The following is a 21,162-nucleotide window of genomic DNA, read 5'->3' as shown; positions in this document are numbered from 1 at the left end:
ACGGAATGAGGCTGTAAATTTTCAGCTCTCGGGTGTGCCCATTGGTTGAGATATTTGATCTCCATATTTGATTTCGAAGGGTGACGATACCACCCCAAAAAAATTAAAAAATATATTAAAAAAATGAAATAAAAATGATGTAATATGATAGTGAGAGAAATGTAATTATTTATGATTATTTAATGTTGATGTTTTCATTTTTTTTGTTATTTTTGCACCTCACTTTATTTGTTTTTGACTATAAATACATTAAAAAATAAGTGAAAAGTGCTTATTTATTAATTTTTAAAATTAATTATTATTTATCATGTATTTATTTTGATTATCTTTCCATATGTTTGTATATTATTCCTATTTATGCATTTCCCTACCTATTTATGTTTTTGACTACTTATTTCATGACTACATATTAATTTATGACTAACTAATTGATTATTTATTGACTATTTGTTGTTGTTATTTGTTTACTTTACACATACGTTTTAAATCTCATAATTAATGCATCATAACAAAACCATTCACTTCAATTCAATACAAGAACACTGATCTCTACCTGTAATATCTAAACCCACCAGGAGGCGGCGCTGTGCTCACTGCAAGAGGGGGTTTGGGGGGGTGGCAATGTGATTCAAATAGGATGAGACGTCAACGTTAAGGTCGCCTTGGACACAAAATGGCATTGGGCAATGAGCGTTGGCGGCGGTGGCGGCGGCGGCGTTCGACCTGGCGGCTAACGGCTAGCCGTTAATCTTTCTTTCTTGGGAGAGTTTGTGTCGAGGAAGGTCTCAAACCTGACTGGAGAACTTCCTCTTCCACATAGACATTTGTGAATGACCCCCTCCGACTCCCCCGTGAGCCCTCAACCTCCCTCTTACCCTCGCTCTCCTCCTTCACGGCCTCTGTCTTAATTTCACCAGGGAATCATTTGACAGATATTGCCCTTGAAGAGGCAGCCTCGCCACCGGGGGGAAGCGGCGAGCGACGGGGGGAGTCGAGGCGCACGAGAGAGAGAGAGAAGAAGTGACAGAGAGCTAGAGAGAGACGAAGGAAGAAGAGGAGGAGGAGGAGGGTAAAAAGTTATTAAGTGGATGTGAAAATGCAGCACAGCCAAAAAGGTTAAGTCTGGAATAGGAAATTAAAACTTGCATCGCTTTTGGCTTTAAATAGATTTGGTTTCATTACGGGGCGCCAGGGCCGGTTAGAGTCAAATCCCTCTGGAGGGGGGGAGGCTGGGTGGGGGGGCCACGGAAGACGGAACAATAGGATAACTAACGGAAGGAGGCCGCCTATCATGCGCTTCACATTCATTTTCAATCTCAGCTTGGTTTTTTTTTATATATATATATATATATTTTTTATCTCCTCAACCCAAGCCCCTCCCCCTCCTCCCCAGGTCCGCCAAGTGGCGAATACCAATTGCGCGCATCCATTTAATGCTGCGACTACAAGTGGGAGTCAAGGCCGTTACCTCGCTCGCATACAAAGAATGTGAGCTCGCAGGTGCGCTAACGTGTTGTGCTATCTATGGTGTTTTTGTTATTTGCATTGACATTTCAATGCGGGGTGCTGAGTTAATTTCTTGACGCTGAGATGAATGGGAGTGGGCAGGGGGTGGGGCTAAAGGGAGGATATGTAGGCTTAAGTTGGGAGATATGGTGAATATTGTCTTTGAGGGAGGGTGACGTGGAAAAACTGAACTTTTTAGCGATAAAGTCATGTTTTGATGATGTCATGGCGCTGTGGCGTCTTGGAATGGAGAAGAAATTTTAAAAAAATTGAAGACCGCTGAGCTAATGCTAAAAATCGTGATTTATGGAGAGATTTCTGTGTGTATGTTAAGATTCTCTCGCTACGTTTGTCCAAACTATGCAAGTTAGAGAGTAGAAATTGTGTAGGATGGTTAGAAATGGCTGCCAGATCCTAATAGACACATTTTTATTTCTTCTTTTATGTAAACTCCATTTTTGTGACTGGTTTTGTCTCTTTACGTCAATATACCATGGCGTGTTGACGTCATGACGCTGTAGCATGTTGGAATGGAGAAGAAAATTTAAAAAAAAAACAAAGAAACTGACCTTTATCCTAAAAATCGTGATTTTCGGAGAGATTTACGTGCGTATGTTAACATTCTCTCGCTACCTTTGTCCAAACCGGACAAGTTAAAGAGAAGAAATGTTGTACGGTGGTTAGAAATGGTTGTCAGATCCTAATAGACGAGTGTTTGAATTTATTATTTTATGTAAACTATTTTTTATTAGTTTTGTCTATTTACATCAATACACCATGACGGCCATGAGGATAAACGGAACGGAAAATGAACGGGTGAATGCATCAGGAGAGGAAAAAACACGAGAAAATGGAGAGCATGATCAAGTCGGGGGAAATTGCCAGAAGGATTGGCAGAGTGAGGGAATTAAAGAATTAGAGATTGATAGATTTGCCAAGGGAACAAAACACACAAGCAGATGGAGAAGTGGGACAAGTGTCTTCATGGGATCATCTCCTTTGCTACCGCTAATCATGCTAAAATAATCGCAACCAACATCAAACCCAAGAGAAAAATATAGGCTGACAATTTTTAAGGACAATTTTCCACTAGAAAGAATGTAGACCGATTTAAAGCTTCTTTTGTGGGCGGCATGCTAAAGCGAGCTAGCGCCGCCGCTACACAGCTCGATAGCGCTTTCTAACAAGACTCCGTCCTTGAGGGAGTCTGCATACTAAAACTTCTCTGTCGGCCTCGCCGCCGCCGCCGAGCAAGGAGAATTCATAAACAGAGGACGGAGGGAGGGGGCGGGGCTTATCCTAGCGAGGAGAAGAAGAGCGCCAAAAGAGACGAGGGTGAATAGCGTTGTCCTCTTATCTGACTTTAGGACACATTATGCTTCTGTGATTGCCTCAGAAAAAACGGCACCTGATCAATAAGCGTTTTTGTCATTTGTTCGGGTGACCAATCCCATTTGTGTGTATATATTTTTTTGTCTTTTTATTATTATTATTTCCATTTCTAAAAAGGAAGCTTAAGGGCATCAGAGGACAGTTTAAGAGCAAATTGTCACTCTCTTTTTTCGCCACGTATTAAGACACGCCTCCTAATTGATTAATGAATAAATCAGGGATTGGAATACCCCGCTTGGTTACCCCCTCAAATCAAAGATATTTAGCAAACTGCTGACGCGCATAAAGCAAGGGCAAGGCTATGATTGGAGTAAATTGGAATGGAGAAGAAGAAAAACAAAAAATACCTGACCTAATCCTGAAAATCGTGATTTTCCGTGCGTATGTTAAGATTCTCTCGCTACATTTGTCCAAACCGTTCAAGTTAGAGAGTAGAAATTTTGTACGGTGGTTAAAAATGGCTGCCAGATCCTGATAAAAACATTTTTTTTGTCTTCTTTTGTGTAAACTCAATTTTTTTGACTGGTTTTGTCTCTTTACGTCACCCCCTGATCTAGCTCTGAGTCCAAACAAGCAGCTGCGTCCCAGCACAGCAATGCTAAGGTTAGCGCTTTGCTCTTTTCACACGCAGCTGTGGCCCAAAAAAACTGGGAAGCAACGGGGAATCGTCAGCTAAGTCGTCCCAAATCTCCCTTTTACCAGAGAGCGATTTTCGGTGTGGCTGTAGAGACGCTTTAAGAGGCGAATACCCTCTGAACTGACACGTATAAATCGTTACACAGAGCCACGGACTGGCGTTTTCCATTAGCTTATTGATTTGGGAGGCGCGAGGGTTTAGGCCAAGATGTCTCGACACGGCTTGGTTGGCTCAGAAGGCAAGGTCAGCGGTGCAGTCAGTTCAAAAAATCAAGAGACGCATCATTTCCTGTAGTGGGACTTTAAAGTTGGACCATTTTGGACTTGGATTTAACAATATATTCATGGTTTTTGAACTTGTATTACCCAGTTTGAGTGGAGCGATCGGGTTTTTAAAGAAAACTGTTTTCGGATATATTTATCGGCTAGAGACGATTAGTTTTGGATTTTATATGTTGTCAAAATGTTCAATTATTTTGAAAGTAGCATGTTCACTTCCTTTTTAACAACAAGCAGTGTAGATGGTGTTTTATCTAAAAAACCAAAACATGCATAATAATAAATTAGATGTTTGTGTTTTTGATTTATTACAAGTATTACCCATTGCTACTACCCCCAAAAAATATTTGAAAAGTATTACATAGTATTTTTGTGCGCATAACTGGTGAACACCACTCAAAAAAATGGTCACAAAACTATTTCTGTGTCTGTATTCTCGCCCTCTTGCTACTTTTACAATCAAATTTCCCCAAATCAAGATAAATAAATGTATCTAATCAAACCTAAAATCTAAAAACTCAATTCTAAAATACAATTTCGCACATTAATCTGTTCTACATTTGAATCAATTCAGACAATCTGTCCATTCTAGACATAGCCACCCTCCGAAAAACCCAAAACCAAACCCAATTGAGTGCTATTGTTAGTGAAATTTCCCAAATACGACACAAACAAAGTCATCTAACCAAATCTAAACTCTAAAATAAATAAAAACTCAACCACAAAGTATAACTTTGAACATTTAGCATCCCCCCATTTGAATCTATTCACAAAATATGTCCATTCTAGACCAAACAAACCCAAAACCAAACCCAATCGAGTACCAACACTTCCTCAAATATGCTTCTATGTGAGCCAATACTGAAAACACTCCACCAAATCTCAATGCGACGCCTCAACATGTCCTTTCTAAATCTCCCAAAGGATGCATTTGGCCCTTTTGGAACCTCAACTGCTAGCTTCTGGATTCCTATCGGCACACGGGATTTACATACACACGGAATACACATGCCGCCGACAAAGAGTGGCAGGCCGGAAGAAAAGCAAATCAGAGGGAGACATGATTTCAAAAGCGCTGCTGTGAAATCCTCTAGAGTTCCGATCACAGACGCACACCAAAGAACCCAAAAAGATAAAAGTGGCGTTTGTCGGTGGCTTTTTTAACGCGTAAAAAACATGACGCATTGGCGGGAAGGTAAAAACTAGCAAGTGGCGTTCCGCTAATGTGTTATTCTTCCCCAGAAAAACGGCGCGGAAAAATGATTTGGTGCTTTTATCCCCCCTAAAGACATTTTAATAATTCCCTCACTTGATATGTTGGCTCACTTCTTCCGACGTATTTTTTTTGTTCATTTTTATTCTCTTTTTATGCTGCTCTTTTGTCTTGGTTTTGATTTTAGGGGAGGGGCTTTGTCCTTAAGTGCTAGGACGCATTTCAGTTCTGATGGAAAGTGAAATAAAGTTCATTTGGAGGGAAGATGAGGGAAATATCGGATGTATTATGATGGAAAATTACAAAAGAAAATGACATAATTTTTGTAATAATAATGAATTTGGTGTTCGTAAAGTATTTTTTTAAGCTTGAGTCTTGCTATATATGCCTGTACATACATATACATACATATACACATGTATATACATACATATACACATGTATATACATCTATACACATGGATATACACATATACGCATGTATATATATATATATACACATACATACATATATACATATATACATGTATATATGTATATATGTATATATATATATATATGTATATATGTATATATGCATGTATACATATATACATGTATATATACATGTATACATATATACATGTATATATACATGTATACATATATACATGTATATATGCATGTATACATGTATATATCCATGTATCCATGTATATATCAATGTATACATGGATATATACATGTATACATGTATACATGGATATATACATGTATATAGGTATATATACATGTATACAAATATATGTACAGATATACAGCCATTATTTATTCTCTAAAAAATTGTCCTTTTTCAAAATTGAGTCTTGCAAAAAACAGTCGTCTTATACTCGGGCCAATACGGAAAATCACCAAATTGACGAAAAAAGCACCGTCTTATTGACAAGTTCGAACCCTTTAGCCACAACGTTCGACATAGCCGTGTGCAACAATAGTTCTCTCCCAGCATTCCCAGTTCAGCCCTATCTCCCTCCACCGAGCCTCTTTAGCAGTTAGCCATTTTTTCCCTTTTTCTGAAGTCGACGTTGCCGTTTGTTCCAGCGCTTTGGCTTCAAACAGCGAGGCGCCTTTTGGGGCTACGCAACCATCTGATCCCCCCCCCCCCCCCTCCAACTCCCCACCCTCCTCCCCCCTCCCTCTATTGTTTCTGCTCTCATTTTCAAGTCTTCCCAGGCGTCTTCACGTCTTTGTCTCTTTTTTTCCGTTCTTTTCTTTTCCTCTCACACTTGTGTTTCTTCTTGCAAATGGAGACAGGTGGGAGCAAACACCCTGTCAGTTTTCCCTCTTTTTTATCTCTTTTCTGCTTTTCCTTCCTGTTGATGTTCTCTCCATTTGCGCTTTGAAACTAAGAACGGGCAGGAAGGGACGTCTCCGTGGTATACTTTTCAGTACGCGCAATCCATGCTAAATTAGCACTAAACAATTAGCCGCGCAAATACGCTTATGACTTCATATTCTCAAACATGATAATAACTTTGTATATTACCCTTTCATCATCAATATATCTACTTGTATACTCATACCTCTACTTACAAATGCCTCTAGGTACAAACGTTTCAGGTTACAAATTTTAAATATGCAAATGAGTGACTCAAGATATGAAAAAAAATCCAAGTTACAAAAATCCTCCAAAAAGTAACTACAAATGCAACATACCACATATTTTCACACACATAAATAGGGCACACGTAAAAGTCTAAAATGTACTACAAAGTGTACGGCTTTCGACTGCTATATCGAGCTCTTTCTGTCCGCCATCTGGCGGACAAACATGGGCATTACATCTAACACCCAAAAATAACCCACAAAAAATGCACACTTAAGTAGCAAATTGACACCAAATAAACCCGAATCCATCCAAGTCTAAAAAACACAAAATAACAACATAAATCCCCCCAAAAAAATCTCAATTTCATCCTTCAGTTACCATGTAGCATTCCAACTTATTACCCAAAAACACACCACACAAAAAAAGGAAGCGGATACCATCCTAGAAAGCATGTGTGGGGGGCCAATGAGATTTGACGCACGCATTTCTCTTCCCGTAAACGTGAAAACGTTGGCGACAGCTCGCACGAAGAAAAAAACCCACGTTGGCGATGGGTGCCGGTGTTTGATCCCGCTGTATTATGAGGTGGTGCGCACATACACAAGTGACAAAATGTCACGGCGGTGACACGGGCGTCATCAAAGCACGCCATCTATCCCAAAGACCATCTCGTGATATTCACAAAGAGCATAAAAGATAACAACACACACACACGTTTGCTCGCCGCCGTGATATCGTATATTCTTCCGTTGTTGAGATATATCAGCTGGATCGTAGTCATGTCGAGGGACCGCTACGCGACCGGGAACGTAAACGTTAGACGAGGTGAGGCGGGGATTTTTTTTTTGGGTGGTAGTTGTTCAGCCGTGCAACAGTTGTTTGATTACTTTTGGGACAGGACTATCAAGACTGTGCCTAGGAAAAATAACGATACAGTAATCCCTCAAATATCGCAGATAATGGAGACCGGGCGTGGTCGTTATAATCGAAAAAAAAAAAGTGGAAAAAACTATACTACGTACACACAAATATACACATACATATTTATATACATATATACATATTCATATATATACACATATAAATATATATACATATAAATATATATACATATATATACATATATACATATATACATATTCATATATATACACATATAAATATATATACATATAAATATATATACATATATATACATATATACATATATACATATATATACATATATATACATATACATATATATACACATATACATATATATATATATATACATATACATATATATACATATACATATATATACATATACATATATATACATATATATATACATACACATACATATATATACATACACATACATATATATACATATATATACATATACATATACACACACATGTATACACACATACACATGCACATACATACATATACACATTTACATACATATACACATGTATATACATATACACACATATATACAGATACATATATACACATGTACATATATACATACATATACACATTTACATACATATACACATATACATATATATACATGTATATACATACATATACATATATACATACAAATACATATATAGACATACATATATACATACAAGTATACAAATACATATATACATACATGTATACAAATACATATATACATACATATATATACATATACATACATATATATACATATACATACATATATATACATATACATATATGCATATATACATATATACATACATATACATATACATATACATATACATATTTTATACATATACATATACATATACATATATACACATACACATATATATATACATATATACATATACACGTATGTATACACACATATACATACATACATATACACACACCTATACCTAAACCTTTACCTATACCTATACCTATACATTTTAAGAACAGAGATAGTTTGTTATTGTACAGATGATGACGGAATAACTTAAGAAAGTAAAGGCATTCTGATGTTTGAACAAGGTCCCTACGCTATCTCGCAAATATTCAAACAGGATCAGAGTGTCTCTAATCCATTTTCCAATCACAGGTGCGATTATTTCCCACTGCCGCGTTAATCTTCTTCCCGTCTTTTACGCAAATACATTCAAATCACGTCACGTTAACCCGAAAGCCCGCACACCAAAAAGGAAACATGGCAAATGGGGCTGAAACATAAGTTCAAGCAGTCGGCGGCTTTATAGCAAAAAAGCCATTTGGAGTCAGCTGACCTGCAGGTCAGACGGCTGACTGGCTACTTTTCGGCTTAAATGGAAGTGGCGTTAGCCCACCCAAAAAGCCTTTTAGGGGGAAATGACTTGTAAAGACTGCGGCCTTTCCGACTCACTGAGTGGTTAAGATAGGGAAGGAAGGGCCAATCGGGTCAAAGGAAACAACGGAAGGGGGATTTGGGTCCAAACATCAGTTCAATCATGTTTTACGTGCTAGGAAATGATCGCTATTTTTACATTGTACGCTTTAATATCAACATTAGGGTATTTTGCTTTATGGGACTGTTGTATTTGCCGGACTATAAGGCGCAGTTTAGGATGGGTCTAATTCTTAGTTTGACTTGTTTTTTTTCTTTCTATTAAAAGTGACAGCCTGTTATTTTGTTGTGTATATAGTCATCTAAAAAAAATTATGCTAACAATTGCTAATTTAGCCTGCTAATCTCAACCTTGTTTGTGATTAGTTTTAAAAAATTCTTCACGTCCCAACATAAAAACCAGATCTGCCAAAAGGACAAAATTATATTTAAATTATATTAAATTATATAAAATGTTACGATTTACCTGCACAAAAAAGCGCAATATAATCTAATTTTCAGATATTTTTTTATATTTTTTTTCCAAAGAAAGTGAACACGCGACTGAACTTTCAAAATAATAGATAAAGATGACATCACATTTTGAAAAAAATCAACGCATTAAGTTTAAAATGGCAATATTTTTAGTTAAAAAAACTTAAATTGCTGGAGAAAAAAAAATCCTTTATTTTTCCATAGTTTTGCTACAAAATGTGTACTTAAAATTCAAAGTATTTTTCTCCTGGTTGAGAAAGTGATTTTTTCTTTTCCCCAGCAATTTCCGACTGTCCTGAGAAGAAGGTCAAAAGGTCACCCAATTGAAAAGAGGAGAAGTCTTTTGTGTGGCTGGGACACGCCGACCTCTGACACATCACCACTCTATCTAAATCAATTCATTCCTGTCCTTCTCCAAGACGGAGGAGTCCTTCCCCATTCTTTATTCTTTCCGCCGGCCAACCGACTGGTCGCCGACGACCGATGGCCGACCTTGCCTCGCTCGCTCTCCGCCATCGCACATTACTTTTCATTGATGAGGCACCCGATGGTGGAAGGAAGGACAAGTACTCCTCCAAGCCAGGCCCTTCTTTGATGGGAATAAATGACGAGACGTCCAGTCCGTCATTCTCTCCATCGCAAACCCACGGACATACGCACATACTAGGCTATTTTGCTTTGAACTGACTGCTGCAGTACTTTCAAAGTAAAAGAGGGAAAAATGTTGTAGCAGTACAATTCAAGGTGAATTTGATTTATGCTAACTATAACTATGCTAACTCAGGAGTCAAAGCAGACTGAGTACTTATCTATGAGGTGGACAACTACTTATCCATGAGGTGGACAACTACTTATCTATAAGGTAGACAACTACTTATCTATAAGGTAGACAACTACTTATCTATAAGGTAGACTTACCTATGAGGTACACTCTTATCTATAAGGTAGACAACTACTTATCTATGAGGTAGACTTACCCATGAGGTACACTCTTATCTATAAGGTAGACAACTACTTATCTATGAGGTAGACTTACCCATGAGGTACACTCTTATCTATAAGGTAGACAACTACTTATCTATGAGGTAGACTTACCCATGAGGTACACTCTTATCTATAAGGTAGACAACTACTTATCTATAAGGTAGACTTATCTATGAGGTAGACAACTACTTATCTCTAAGGTAGACTTATCTATGCGGTAGACTCCTATCTACGGGGTAGACTTATCTACGGGGTAGACTTATCTACGGGGTAGACTTATCTACGGGGTAGACTTATCTACGGGGTAGACTTATCTACGGGGTAGACTTATCTACGGGGTAGACTTATCTACGGGGTAGACTTATCTACGGGGTAGACTTATCTACGGGGTAGACTTATCTACGGGGTAGACTTATCTATGGGGTAGACTTATCTACGGGGTAGACTTATCTACGGGGTAGACTTATCTACGGGGTAGACTTATCTACGGGGTAGACTTATCTACGGGGTAGACTTATCTACGGGGTAGACTTATCTACGGGGTAGACTTATCTACGGGGTAGACTTATCTACGGGGTAGACTTATCTACGAGGTAGACTTCTCTACGAGGTAGACTTATCTACGAGGTAGACACATACTTATCTATGAGGTAGAAAACTACTTATTTATGAGGTAGACAACTACTTATCTATGAGGTAGACAACTACTTATCTATGAGGTAGACACCTACTTATCTATGAGGTAGACTCTTATCTATGATGTTGACTGCTACAATTGCAAAAAAAAATGAATGAAGGAGACAAAAAAGACAGCCAAAGGCAAAAGTTGAACACTCAAGCACTCCATAAAGACACATTCCCAGGACACATCAAGTGCATATTTGGAGCTACCACACACACACTATAGTATGTGGGTGTGTTTTTTTTATGCGGGACAAAATGTGCTTGCCCTTTCTGAGCAATCATGTCAAGTGGCAAGCTCCTGGCAGGATGCATATTGATAAGGCAGGGACTAGAAAACAAGGCAAAAGGAGCCACTACAGCGAGTCCCAGTGGCCACCAGTCGGCGGATCGCACCGACTCAACCCTCGGCGAACGTGCTAACTAACAAAGCATAAAAACGTCCATTCGTGAGAAGGATAAACACCCTCCATCTAAAATTCATGAACCCTAACTTCAAAAAAAGAGATTTGGCCGCTCGACAGGGGGATAGAGACCGAAAAAACTTTGAAGACGAAGAAGAAAAAGCAGACACACCAAATCATATCTATTTAGAACTCACTTCAAGGACAGAAATTCATTTTCTGAACCACTTATCCTCACAAGGCTTAGCCATGTGGACTACTTAGCCATGTGGACTACTTATCCATGTGGACTACTTAGCTATGTGGACTACTTAGCTATGAGGACTACTTAGCTATGAGGACTACTTATAAGGACTACTCATCTATAAGTACTACTTATCTATAAGGACTACTCATCTATAAGGACTACTCATCTATAAGGACTACTCATCTATAAGTACTACTTACCTAAAAGTACCACTTACCTATAAGTACCACTTACCTATAAGTACCACTTACCTATAAGTACCACTTATCTATAAGTACCACTTATCTATAAATACCACTTATCTATAAGTACCACTTATCTATAAGTACCACTTATCTATAAGTACCACTTATCTATAAGTACTACTTATCTATAAGTACTACTTATCTATAAGTACTACTTATCTATAAGTAGTACTTATCTATAAGTACTACTTATCTATAAGTACTACTTATCTATAAGTACTACATATCTATAAGTACTACTTATCTATAAGTACTACTTATCTATAAGTACTACTTATCTATAAGTACTACTTATCTATAAGTACTACTTATCTATAAGTACTACTCACCTATAAGTACTACTTACCTATAAGTACTACTTACCTATAAGTACTACTTACCTATAAGTACTACTTATCTATAAGTACTACTTATCTATAAGTAGTACTTATCTATAAGTAGTACTTATCTATAAGTAGTACTTATCTATAAGTAGTACTTATCTATAAGTACTACTTATCTATAAGTACTACTTATCTATAAGTACTACTTATCTATAAGTACTACTTATCTATAAGTACTACTTATCTATAAGTACTACTTATCCATGTTGACTACTTTTCCATCCAGAATCGAACCTTTGACCCCAGAACTGCGAGCCCAACACACTAACCATCAAACCAGACCCAATTCTTCCATTTTTTTTTAATCCTGACATCTACTCTTTCTTCCTTTTTTTCTTTCTTCCATTCAAACCAACAAACATTGATATGGCAACAAGTCGGCAGCTAATGGATTGGACACATTAGAGTGAAACGCAAGCCATTAACACAAATTCTGTGCAAAATAACAACAAACAAAAAAACACATGACAGTATGAAAGCTTTGTCTTGTTGTTTACGTTCAAAAATGTTCACCAGCCAATCAGCACTCCCCTATTGGCCCTCAATTCCTCCAGTGGAACCAAACTGGTATTTTCTTAACCAAGTTCATTCCTCTCCATTTCCCTTCAGTCTCATATCATAAAGCCAGTCCGGGGTCAAAAAAAAAAAAAAACACAAAAAATCCAGCACCTTCCTCGCTCTTAGCGCCTTAGCGTGGTGTTACCATCTCGATTTAACAAGCTACGCTAGCCAGCAGAGTTCCCACCAGGTGCCACCAAGTCCGAGCAAGCATCAAGATGCAACTAAAATCCTTCGCAAGAGAAAGAATTTTACAGATCCCCGTCGGGAGATTTTCTTTTGAGTGCGTCTCTCCTCCACGTGAGCGCCGTGTCCGCCGCCGCCATGGGTTGGCACGATGGGAGGAATTCAGAGTCAACATTCAAGTTTAAAAAGGGAGGGCTAATGGTGGTTTTCTTTTCAACTCTTCTCAAACCTGACGAGGATCACGTTCGAGCTAAAGGTGGCGCTCTAATTGGACGAAGCCTGGCGCGATGTGTAATAAGTCAATTAATCGCAGAGTAAATAGAAAATATGTCAGTTCTTTAGGGATGCATTTTAGCTACGCTTATTCATTTATTTTTTTATCTATTTTTACTTATTTTTATTCATGTTTATTTATTTTTACTTATGTTTATTTCTTTGTATTTGTTCATTAATTTGTATTTATGTTTATTTGTATCTGTATTTTTGTATTTATGTTTATTTACTTGTACTTTTGTACTTATTTATTTAATTTCAGATTTATGTATTTTTTATGTATTTCTATGTATTATTATGTATCTGTATTTCTATTTATATTAATTTATATTCATGTATATTTATGTATGTTTATTTATATGTATTTACATGTATTTATTTTTATTAATTTTTATGTATTTTTATTTATTTTAATTGTATTTTTTAACAACTTATTTATGACCTATTTAATTGTCTAAAATGTATTTTTCTGTGTCTGTATTCTCACCCTCTTGCTTTATTTTTAAATTTTTAGCTGGTAGAGTGCCTTGACATATTTTTCTCAACCCTTACTCTGCTTGAAAAGATTTGGAAAATACTGCTGTAAAGGCTAACAGACATTTTTCGGATATAGAGTACTTTTGTGTGTGTGTTTTTGGTGTGTGTGTTTTTGGTGTGTGTGTGGTGTGGGGGTACCATGGCGTGTTTAAGAGTAGGTTAGCAGGCCTCTCCAGCTGCGACTTGTCAATCATTTATGACCCGACACTCCGAGAAGGGCAAGCTTGACATTGTCAAGAGTGAAAGTTAATATTCCTTTTGCTTCTGCAGCAGCAAAAAAAATGGATTTGACACATTTTTTTGGCAGGAATGTACTTTGACGTCAATTTGGATACATTTTTTTGCAAAGTGATATAGAAAAACTGCAATATAAAAATGTCAAGAGGCTATCCTTAATAAAATTAAAATTCCAACTAAAAAAAATGGTCTTAAAGTGAAATAGCACATTTAATCCAGATCAAGTAATAACCAGATATGATACAAAACCCACCCCTACTATCTACCTTGTCATTTTCCATTTTCCAACCATTAATTTTACCTTTCACATCCTCCATTTCCAACAAAAACAATAAAAAATACCCTCCCAAAAACGCGCATTATACTCCAGTCTATTCTTTGGCTAGATGGGACTTTTCCCCCCCAAAAATACAGCAACTAAAAGTACTTCAAATAAGAGCGGGTAGTAATATTTAACACGTTTCTGGCAGACCCGGCTGACCTTCATTTAGCGTCCCCGTCAAGCCAAACAAGTGCCAAAAAAAAGCCTCCCCCCAAAAAACCCGTTGCTAACGTTTCACCTGAACGCTTGACATACTTTCCCTCTCCTCTCATTTGCTTCCCGGCCCCGTTGTCGCCTCCCCCGTTCTCCCTCACCTCCTCACCCCGTTTCTCACTGTGCCTTTCCACATGAGCGGCCATCCATTCCCGTGTCTCGGAGCAGAGGAGGCGGCACGGCAACTTGGCAGGCTGTCAGGGGAGCGCCGGAGAGCCCGGGAACATGTAGTGACTGGAACCAGTCTACGTCTGGCACTGTGTGTTTCTATTGGCAGAAAGGTTTTTCACCCCTTTGCTACCTTAACTTATCTTTAGCCGAGACGCCGAAAGGTCGCTTTTGTTCGATTTCCAGCAACAGATAGATTACTGAGTAGAAAGCATACAAAATGAGCAGGGAAGGTCATATTTTTGGCCTAGAAGAGCAAGTATAAATTCCCATTAAAAGCATAGTACATAGTACAACAACTACAAATACTACCACAATTACTACTACTACTACTACTACCACAATTACTACTACTACTACTACTACCACAATTACTACTACTACTACTACCACAATTACTACTACTACTACTACTACCACAATTACTACTACTACTACTACTACCACAATTACTACTACTACTACCACAATTACTACTACTACTACCACAATTACTACTACTACTACTACCACCACAATTACTACTACTACTACAATTACTACTACTACTACAATTACTACTACTACTACAATTACTACTACTACTACTACAATTACTACCCCTACTTCTACAACTACTACTAATACTACGACTACTACTACAATTACTACAATTGCTACAACTAAAACTACTACTACAATTGCTACAACTACAACTACAATTGCTACAACTACAATTGCTACAACTACAATTGCTACAACTACAATTGCTACAATTACTACTACAACTACTACTACAAATACAACTACTACAAATACAACTACTACAAATACAACTACTACAATTACCATTACCATTACCACTACTACAAATACAACTACTACAACAATTACTACCATTACTACTACTACAAATACAACTACTACAACAATTACTACCATTACTACTACTACAAATACAACTACTACAACAATTACTACCATTACTACTACTACAAATACAACTACTACAACATTTACTACCATTACTACTACTATTACCAATACTACTACTATAAATACAACCACTACAACAACAACAACTACTACTACAACAACAACAACAACAACAACAACTACTACTACTACAGTCATTCTTTTTCTGAGTTTCATATACGCAAGAAAATACAATAATTACATTTGCCCCATAAAACAGCATTATAATAAACAATTATACACTACAGCCCAACACATTTCCATGGGAAAAGGTTAAGTTATTTTAGTCCAACATGTAATGCTCGCTAAGAAAAGGGAAAGCAGATTTATTTGTGTTCTCCGCCAAGCTGTCATGCTACACTTGTAACTGTTATTTTTTTTTTCCTATTTTAATTATTTTTTTCTACCCAACTGGCTTCTCTTTGCACTTTCTGGTGTTTTGATGTAAGATCTAAAGGCACTGTCATCTCTTTTTCTCTTTTCCTGTGGCAGGTGGGAGGCAGCACAGGTCGCCAAAGTGTCATGTTGTTGTTTTGGGATGTGTCTGTCGTGTGATGTGACGCCAGATTTTGGAGAGAGACTAAAAGGCAACTTTTAGGACTTGTTGGGGGGGGAAGAGAAAAAAGTCACAATGTCCCATGGGTCCCCAAAAAATGTCATGTATACTTGCGATTACTTCATTTTTAAATTCCAGCACAGTGCAATGGATTTTAGTACATTTTTTTTTGTTAAAATGATCTCGTTTTAGCCATTGTAGCCATAATATTTAGATTTTTTTTAAAGAACTGGATTAAAAGCCCCTATTCACTTTTTTATATATCTAAAACTATGTTTATTTTAGCTTTTTTTAATATATTTTTTGATTTTACTAAATGATTTTTGAACTAAAAACAGAAAAAAATGATTAAAAATGACTATTATTGATTTAAAAGGGGGAAATCAGGAAATGTAATATACATCTATACTCTTCATTTTAATTTGATCCTAAAACAGAAAGTCGGCACTCATGATTTACTTTTTAGGGCCGCACAAAATGTTGCGGTGGGCCAGATTTGGCCCCCCGACCGCCACTTTGACACCAGTCTTAAAACATCTACAGAATCTATTTTTTTTTTTGGGAGAATCGTATTTCGAAGATGTACAACCCACAACGCACTTTTTCCTTATTAAAAAAATCCAAACTTACCGGTAGACTTGAAGGACGATCCGTAGAAGAAATTCCATCCTCATTCCTACTTTTCCCAGAATTCCCTGGGGCAGGGCCACCACTACTATAATTCTCTTGGCGTGGCTCCTTTAAAGAAAGAAAAAAACACTCTTAATTTTCTTATCTGATCAACATTTTTTTTGCGTTCTTGCTTTCTGACCATTTTTTTTAAAACCACCAAAAATGCGCCTTATACTCCATCTTATTCATCATGAAATCCACAAAATACATGAATCGCCCTTCAACAAAACCCATAAACACACCAAAACAAAAACTTCTACCCTAGTCCACACAAAAACATCTAAAAACAAGTCCAATATTTACTCAGCCGTACGAATATGTGCGTACACCACCGCGCACACACATGTGGGCGCTCGAGGGGATTTCGCTTTTAAGTGGGTCACCGCCAGGTTAGCTTGTCGCTACTGTTGACGCTAGCATTCTTACATCACTTTAGACCATCAAAACAGGGTTTGTGGGAAAAAACGGAGTCAGAAAACACGAAAACGGATAGAAAAGCGCTGATTAAAAGTCATAAAACATCAGAAGCAAAATGAAGTAGCGCTCCTAGTACATCCTTTCATTTAAGGACCCCCGCCAAACCCTTCCATTGTCTCAAAATCCCATTTCCCAGCTAATTTAGAAGCTTCTAAAATACACCGGGCTCCATACCTAAAGCCTAAGGCCACGGCTAATCCCGTCTCCTCCACACCCGCGTTTTTTTTTTTGCGCACACTTATTCATCCTCGGCGTTTTTCAAAAGACTTCATCTTGGCGACGAGGGAGACGCCGAGCTAGCGTTTGAAGTACGTGAGGGAATGCGGAGGAATCAAACTGTGAGCTAAATGCTATTAGACAGCTGTGTGCCGAGCCGGTGTAATATTAGATTTGATTGAATAGATGACTGCGACATGCCGGGTAACGTATAGAAGGCTTTACGGGCGACGTGAATCAATATCAGGGGGGGGCGGAGTTAATGTGGGACGTGGGGGGAGACGCTCGAGTATTGTGAGGATCGAGTATTGCAGATTTCGGTGAGTTGGATGCTAATGAGATCAAATAAAGACAAAAAAAACGATATATAAGTCGCGTTAGGGGTCAGGCTATGTTTTGGAATAGAAGTTGGATGAGGGTAAAGAGTGGACGAGGCAAAGTATGGGAGGAAATAGAAGTGCGGCTTATAGTTCGGAAAATACGGGCATGGAAAATGAAGCTGGAGTTTGGTGGATTTTAAGGACGGCCATTTTCTATTCATAGGAAGTCAACAAGGTGGGGATATTCTGCAAACTGGGACTGAGGTTAAATATGCGGTAAATAAAGTTGTTTAATGGAGAATAGGTTAAATTGGAAGCAGTTAATGTAATATTTACAGTTTTTGGAGGCTAATGCTAAGCTAAAATGGGTTTTAGTGGCCACAAGATCAGCCAAACTATGAAAAAAGTGCGACTTATAGTCCAGAAAATACAGTAAGGAAAAATAAGTCCGAACTATGTTGCATTTTAGGGCTAAGAATAAACATTAAAGTAAAATAGTTTAATCGAGAACAACAGTCTTAATATGAAGCTGATAATATTTCATTTAAAAACACATGGCTCATGAAAAAAGGGGGAGGAGTCTTTAAAAAAGCTTTCAGTGGTCACAAGTGGGAAAAAAACAAGTTGGAGCCCCAGCCAAACAATGAAAACAATGCGCCTTATAGTCCAGAAAATACAATAACGAAAACTAAGCCCCTCCTACATTGTACCAGCCAATAGGAAGAGCTATTTGAGAACATTTTCTAATAATTTCTATCTCTGAAAATGACAAATCGGGTCTGATTTTTGATCAGGCGATAGAATCGGGCACCCCCATTCCTTCAAATGAAAGTTTTCACTTTCACAAAAGGTCAAAGGTGACCCCTCCTAAGGCCCACGATTCAAAAGATGGGTCCTCAAGGGAAAAAAAGATGGCTGATCCCAAAAAAAGCCGTCCAACCATCACAGAGTGACAGTTTTTTTTCCTTTGACATTTTCTATCTCTCACATCATTTCAGAAACGCGATTGGCCTTTTTTGACTGGTCGCCCTGCACGGTTTTGAACTCGACAGTCAAGGAAGAAGGGAATGTGAACTCTCGACTTGCTTTGAGTCGGCCTGTCTTCGGCAAAGGAATTTAAGGAGTGATGAAAGAAATGGTAAAATATTAAAAAACGGGCACGACTGGGCCACCAATTTAGAAGGGAAAAATATAAAGCAGGACCCAAAGCACATTTTTTTTGTTTTTACAGTCTGGTGTTAAGATTAAAATGTTATCGTTTTCTTGCAAAAAATATGGTGGATGGATAACCTTTTATTATATTATAAAAATATTTTAAATTGATTTTTCTGAAAATTAAATATAAATGAAATAGATTGAACTTAATATTTATATTTTTCCTTTCTAATCAAAAGCTTAAAGAATAAATATTTAATAATCCTTTTGAGTAAAAAAGAGCTACAAGAGAATATGTGCTATTAAAAAAATGACAGATTTAAATGTCTACCAAAGACTATAAAATAAGCAGTTAATTATCTTAAATAATTCTTAATTTTGACAAATTACTACAATTTTCTTAATTCGCATATATAAAGAAATAAAAACCTATCTTTTACTGGTATATTTTTTTCTAAATTAAAAACCAACTTCAGAGGCCAAAACTAGGAAAAAAACAGCGCCTTATAATCCGTCAAATACACTTCCAATTTCCATAATAACAACAATTACATTTATAAAATGCCAATATTAACCACAAAAGCAAACATTTCCTTCCTTTCCCCGTTCCTTTTGTTTATCCTCCCAATCTACCCACGGTTCTAAATCCCGCCCCCTTTTTCATCAACCTTCACCCCCCACTTTCACCCCCATAAAAGCCTCATGACTACCAAATGAACGAAAAGTCCCCGTCATTCCACCGCACCTGGAAAGATGCGCATCTCCCCTGAAAGTGACGCTAATTCCATTAATATTCATTAAAAATTATGCTTAATTGTGTGTCTTTGTCACAAAGGCCTCAATTCAAACACAAGGCGACACCCGGGGAATAACAACACGCACCGGTACGGGGGGATTTTGGCGAAATGTAAATGTCCATTTCTAGCGCATCGGGGTGAAAGACAATGGCGAGATTACAACACCCATGAAAGACACGCCCAAACGGGCTGAAGCGTAATTAGGGCACCATCTTAGAGCGGCGGCGTGCCGTTAAAACGGTGACAAATCATGGCTAATGTCTTTTTCTGGGTGGCCACCTGGGGTCCCGATGCTAACGTTTGATTGGCTGTCGCACAAGAAGCTAAAAATTCAGCCTATATTGTTCTGTTATTAAAAGAGTAGACTTTTAACTTAATGATTAAAATGCTGTAGTACTGTTTTTCATTTATTTTACAAACTGCTTATTCTCAAAAGGGTCGCGAGGGGTGCTGGAGCTTAACCCAGCTCACTACAAAAGCGAATCGCTAAGGAGATAAACAACCAATCACATTCATAGCCAAGGACAATATAGCATCTAGTTAGCCTAGCATACATAATTTTGGGATGTTGGGGAGCACCCAGAGAAAACCCACACAAACCCATGGACTAGAAAGAACCAATAACAGTCATGGCAAGGGACAATTTAGCACAAATAACGACACACAAATGCATGTGGTGTAAAAATTGGTCACGCTTAAGTGGTCGTCAGAGGCGGCCAATCTGAGTGCAGCAGGCCCGGCTGGCCGGGGTTGCCGTGGCGATACGTGGGGACATTTAGAGGGCTCAGATAAACTCTGCCATTTAAAAGGTTATGACAATTAACCAAGCTCTCCGCAAATTACCACTGCCAGACCTTTACCCACGGACATCTCTCTCTCTCTCCTCCTTATCGCCCGACACCCAGCACCCTCTCCCCCCCCCCATTACTCCCCCCTTAACCCCTCCCATCCCCCTCCAGCCGCCATCGCTTTCATTATCGCGCTAATTAACGCGGTCCCTTATTTAATATTCACGCGGTGACCAATTAATGGTGCTGAACTTTGGGCAATAAACCCCTCCCACCCGTGGTGTATCCTCCTCCACTTTAGCCGCCGCCCTCTTTTTTTTTTTGAGCCACTTT

General features: G+C 38.0%; 1 protein-coding gene across 1 annotated transcript in view; it reads right to left on the bottom strand.

Annotated features, from left to right (window-relative positions):
• arid1b (AT-rich interactive domain 1B) overlaps positions 1–21,162 on the bottom strand; it is a 90,906-nt gene that overhangs the window by 39,696 nt on the left and 30,048 nt on the right. Inside the window, exon 4 of the mRNA XM_077731004.1 lies at positions 17,035–17,142. Coding sequence (XP_077587130.1) covers positions 17,035–17,142 — 108 coding nt within the window. The remainder of the gene's footprint in view (positions 1–17,034; positions 17,143–21,162) is intronic.

The sequence above is a fragment of the Stigmatopora nigra genome, chromosome 13 (genome assembly GCF_051989575.1).
Source record: "Stigmatopora nigra isolate UIUO_SnigA chromosome 13, RoL_Snig_1.1, whole genome shotgun sequence".
NCBI lineage: Eukaryota > Metazoa > Chordata > Actinopteri > Syngnathiformes > Syngnathidae > Stigmatopora > Stigmatopora nigra.
Note: the sequence above shows the minus strand (reverse complement) of the source record. Positions and strands in the feature narration are given on the sequence as shown.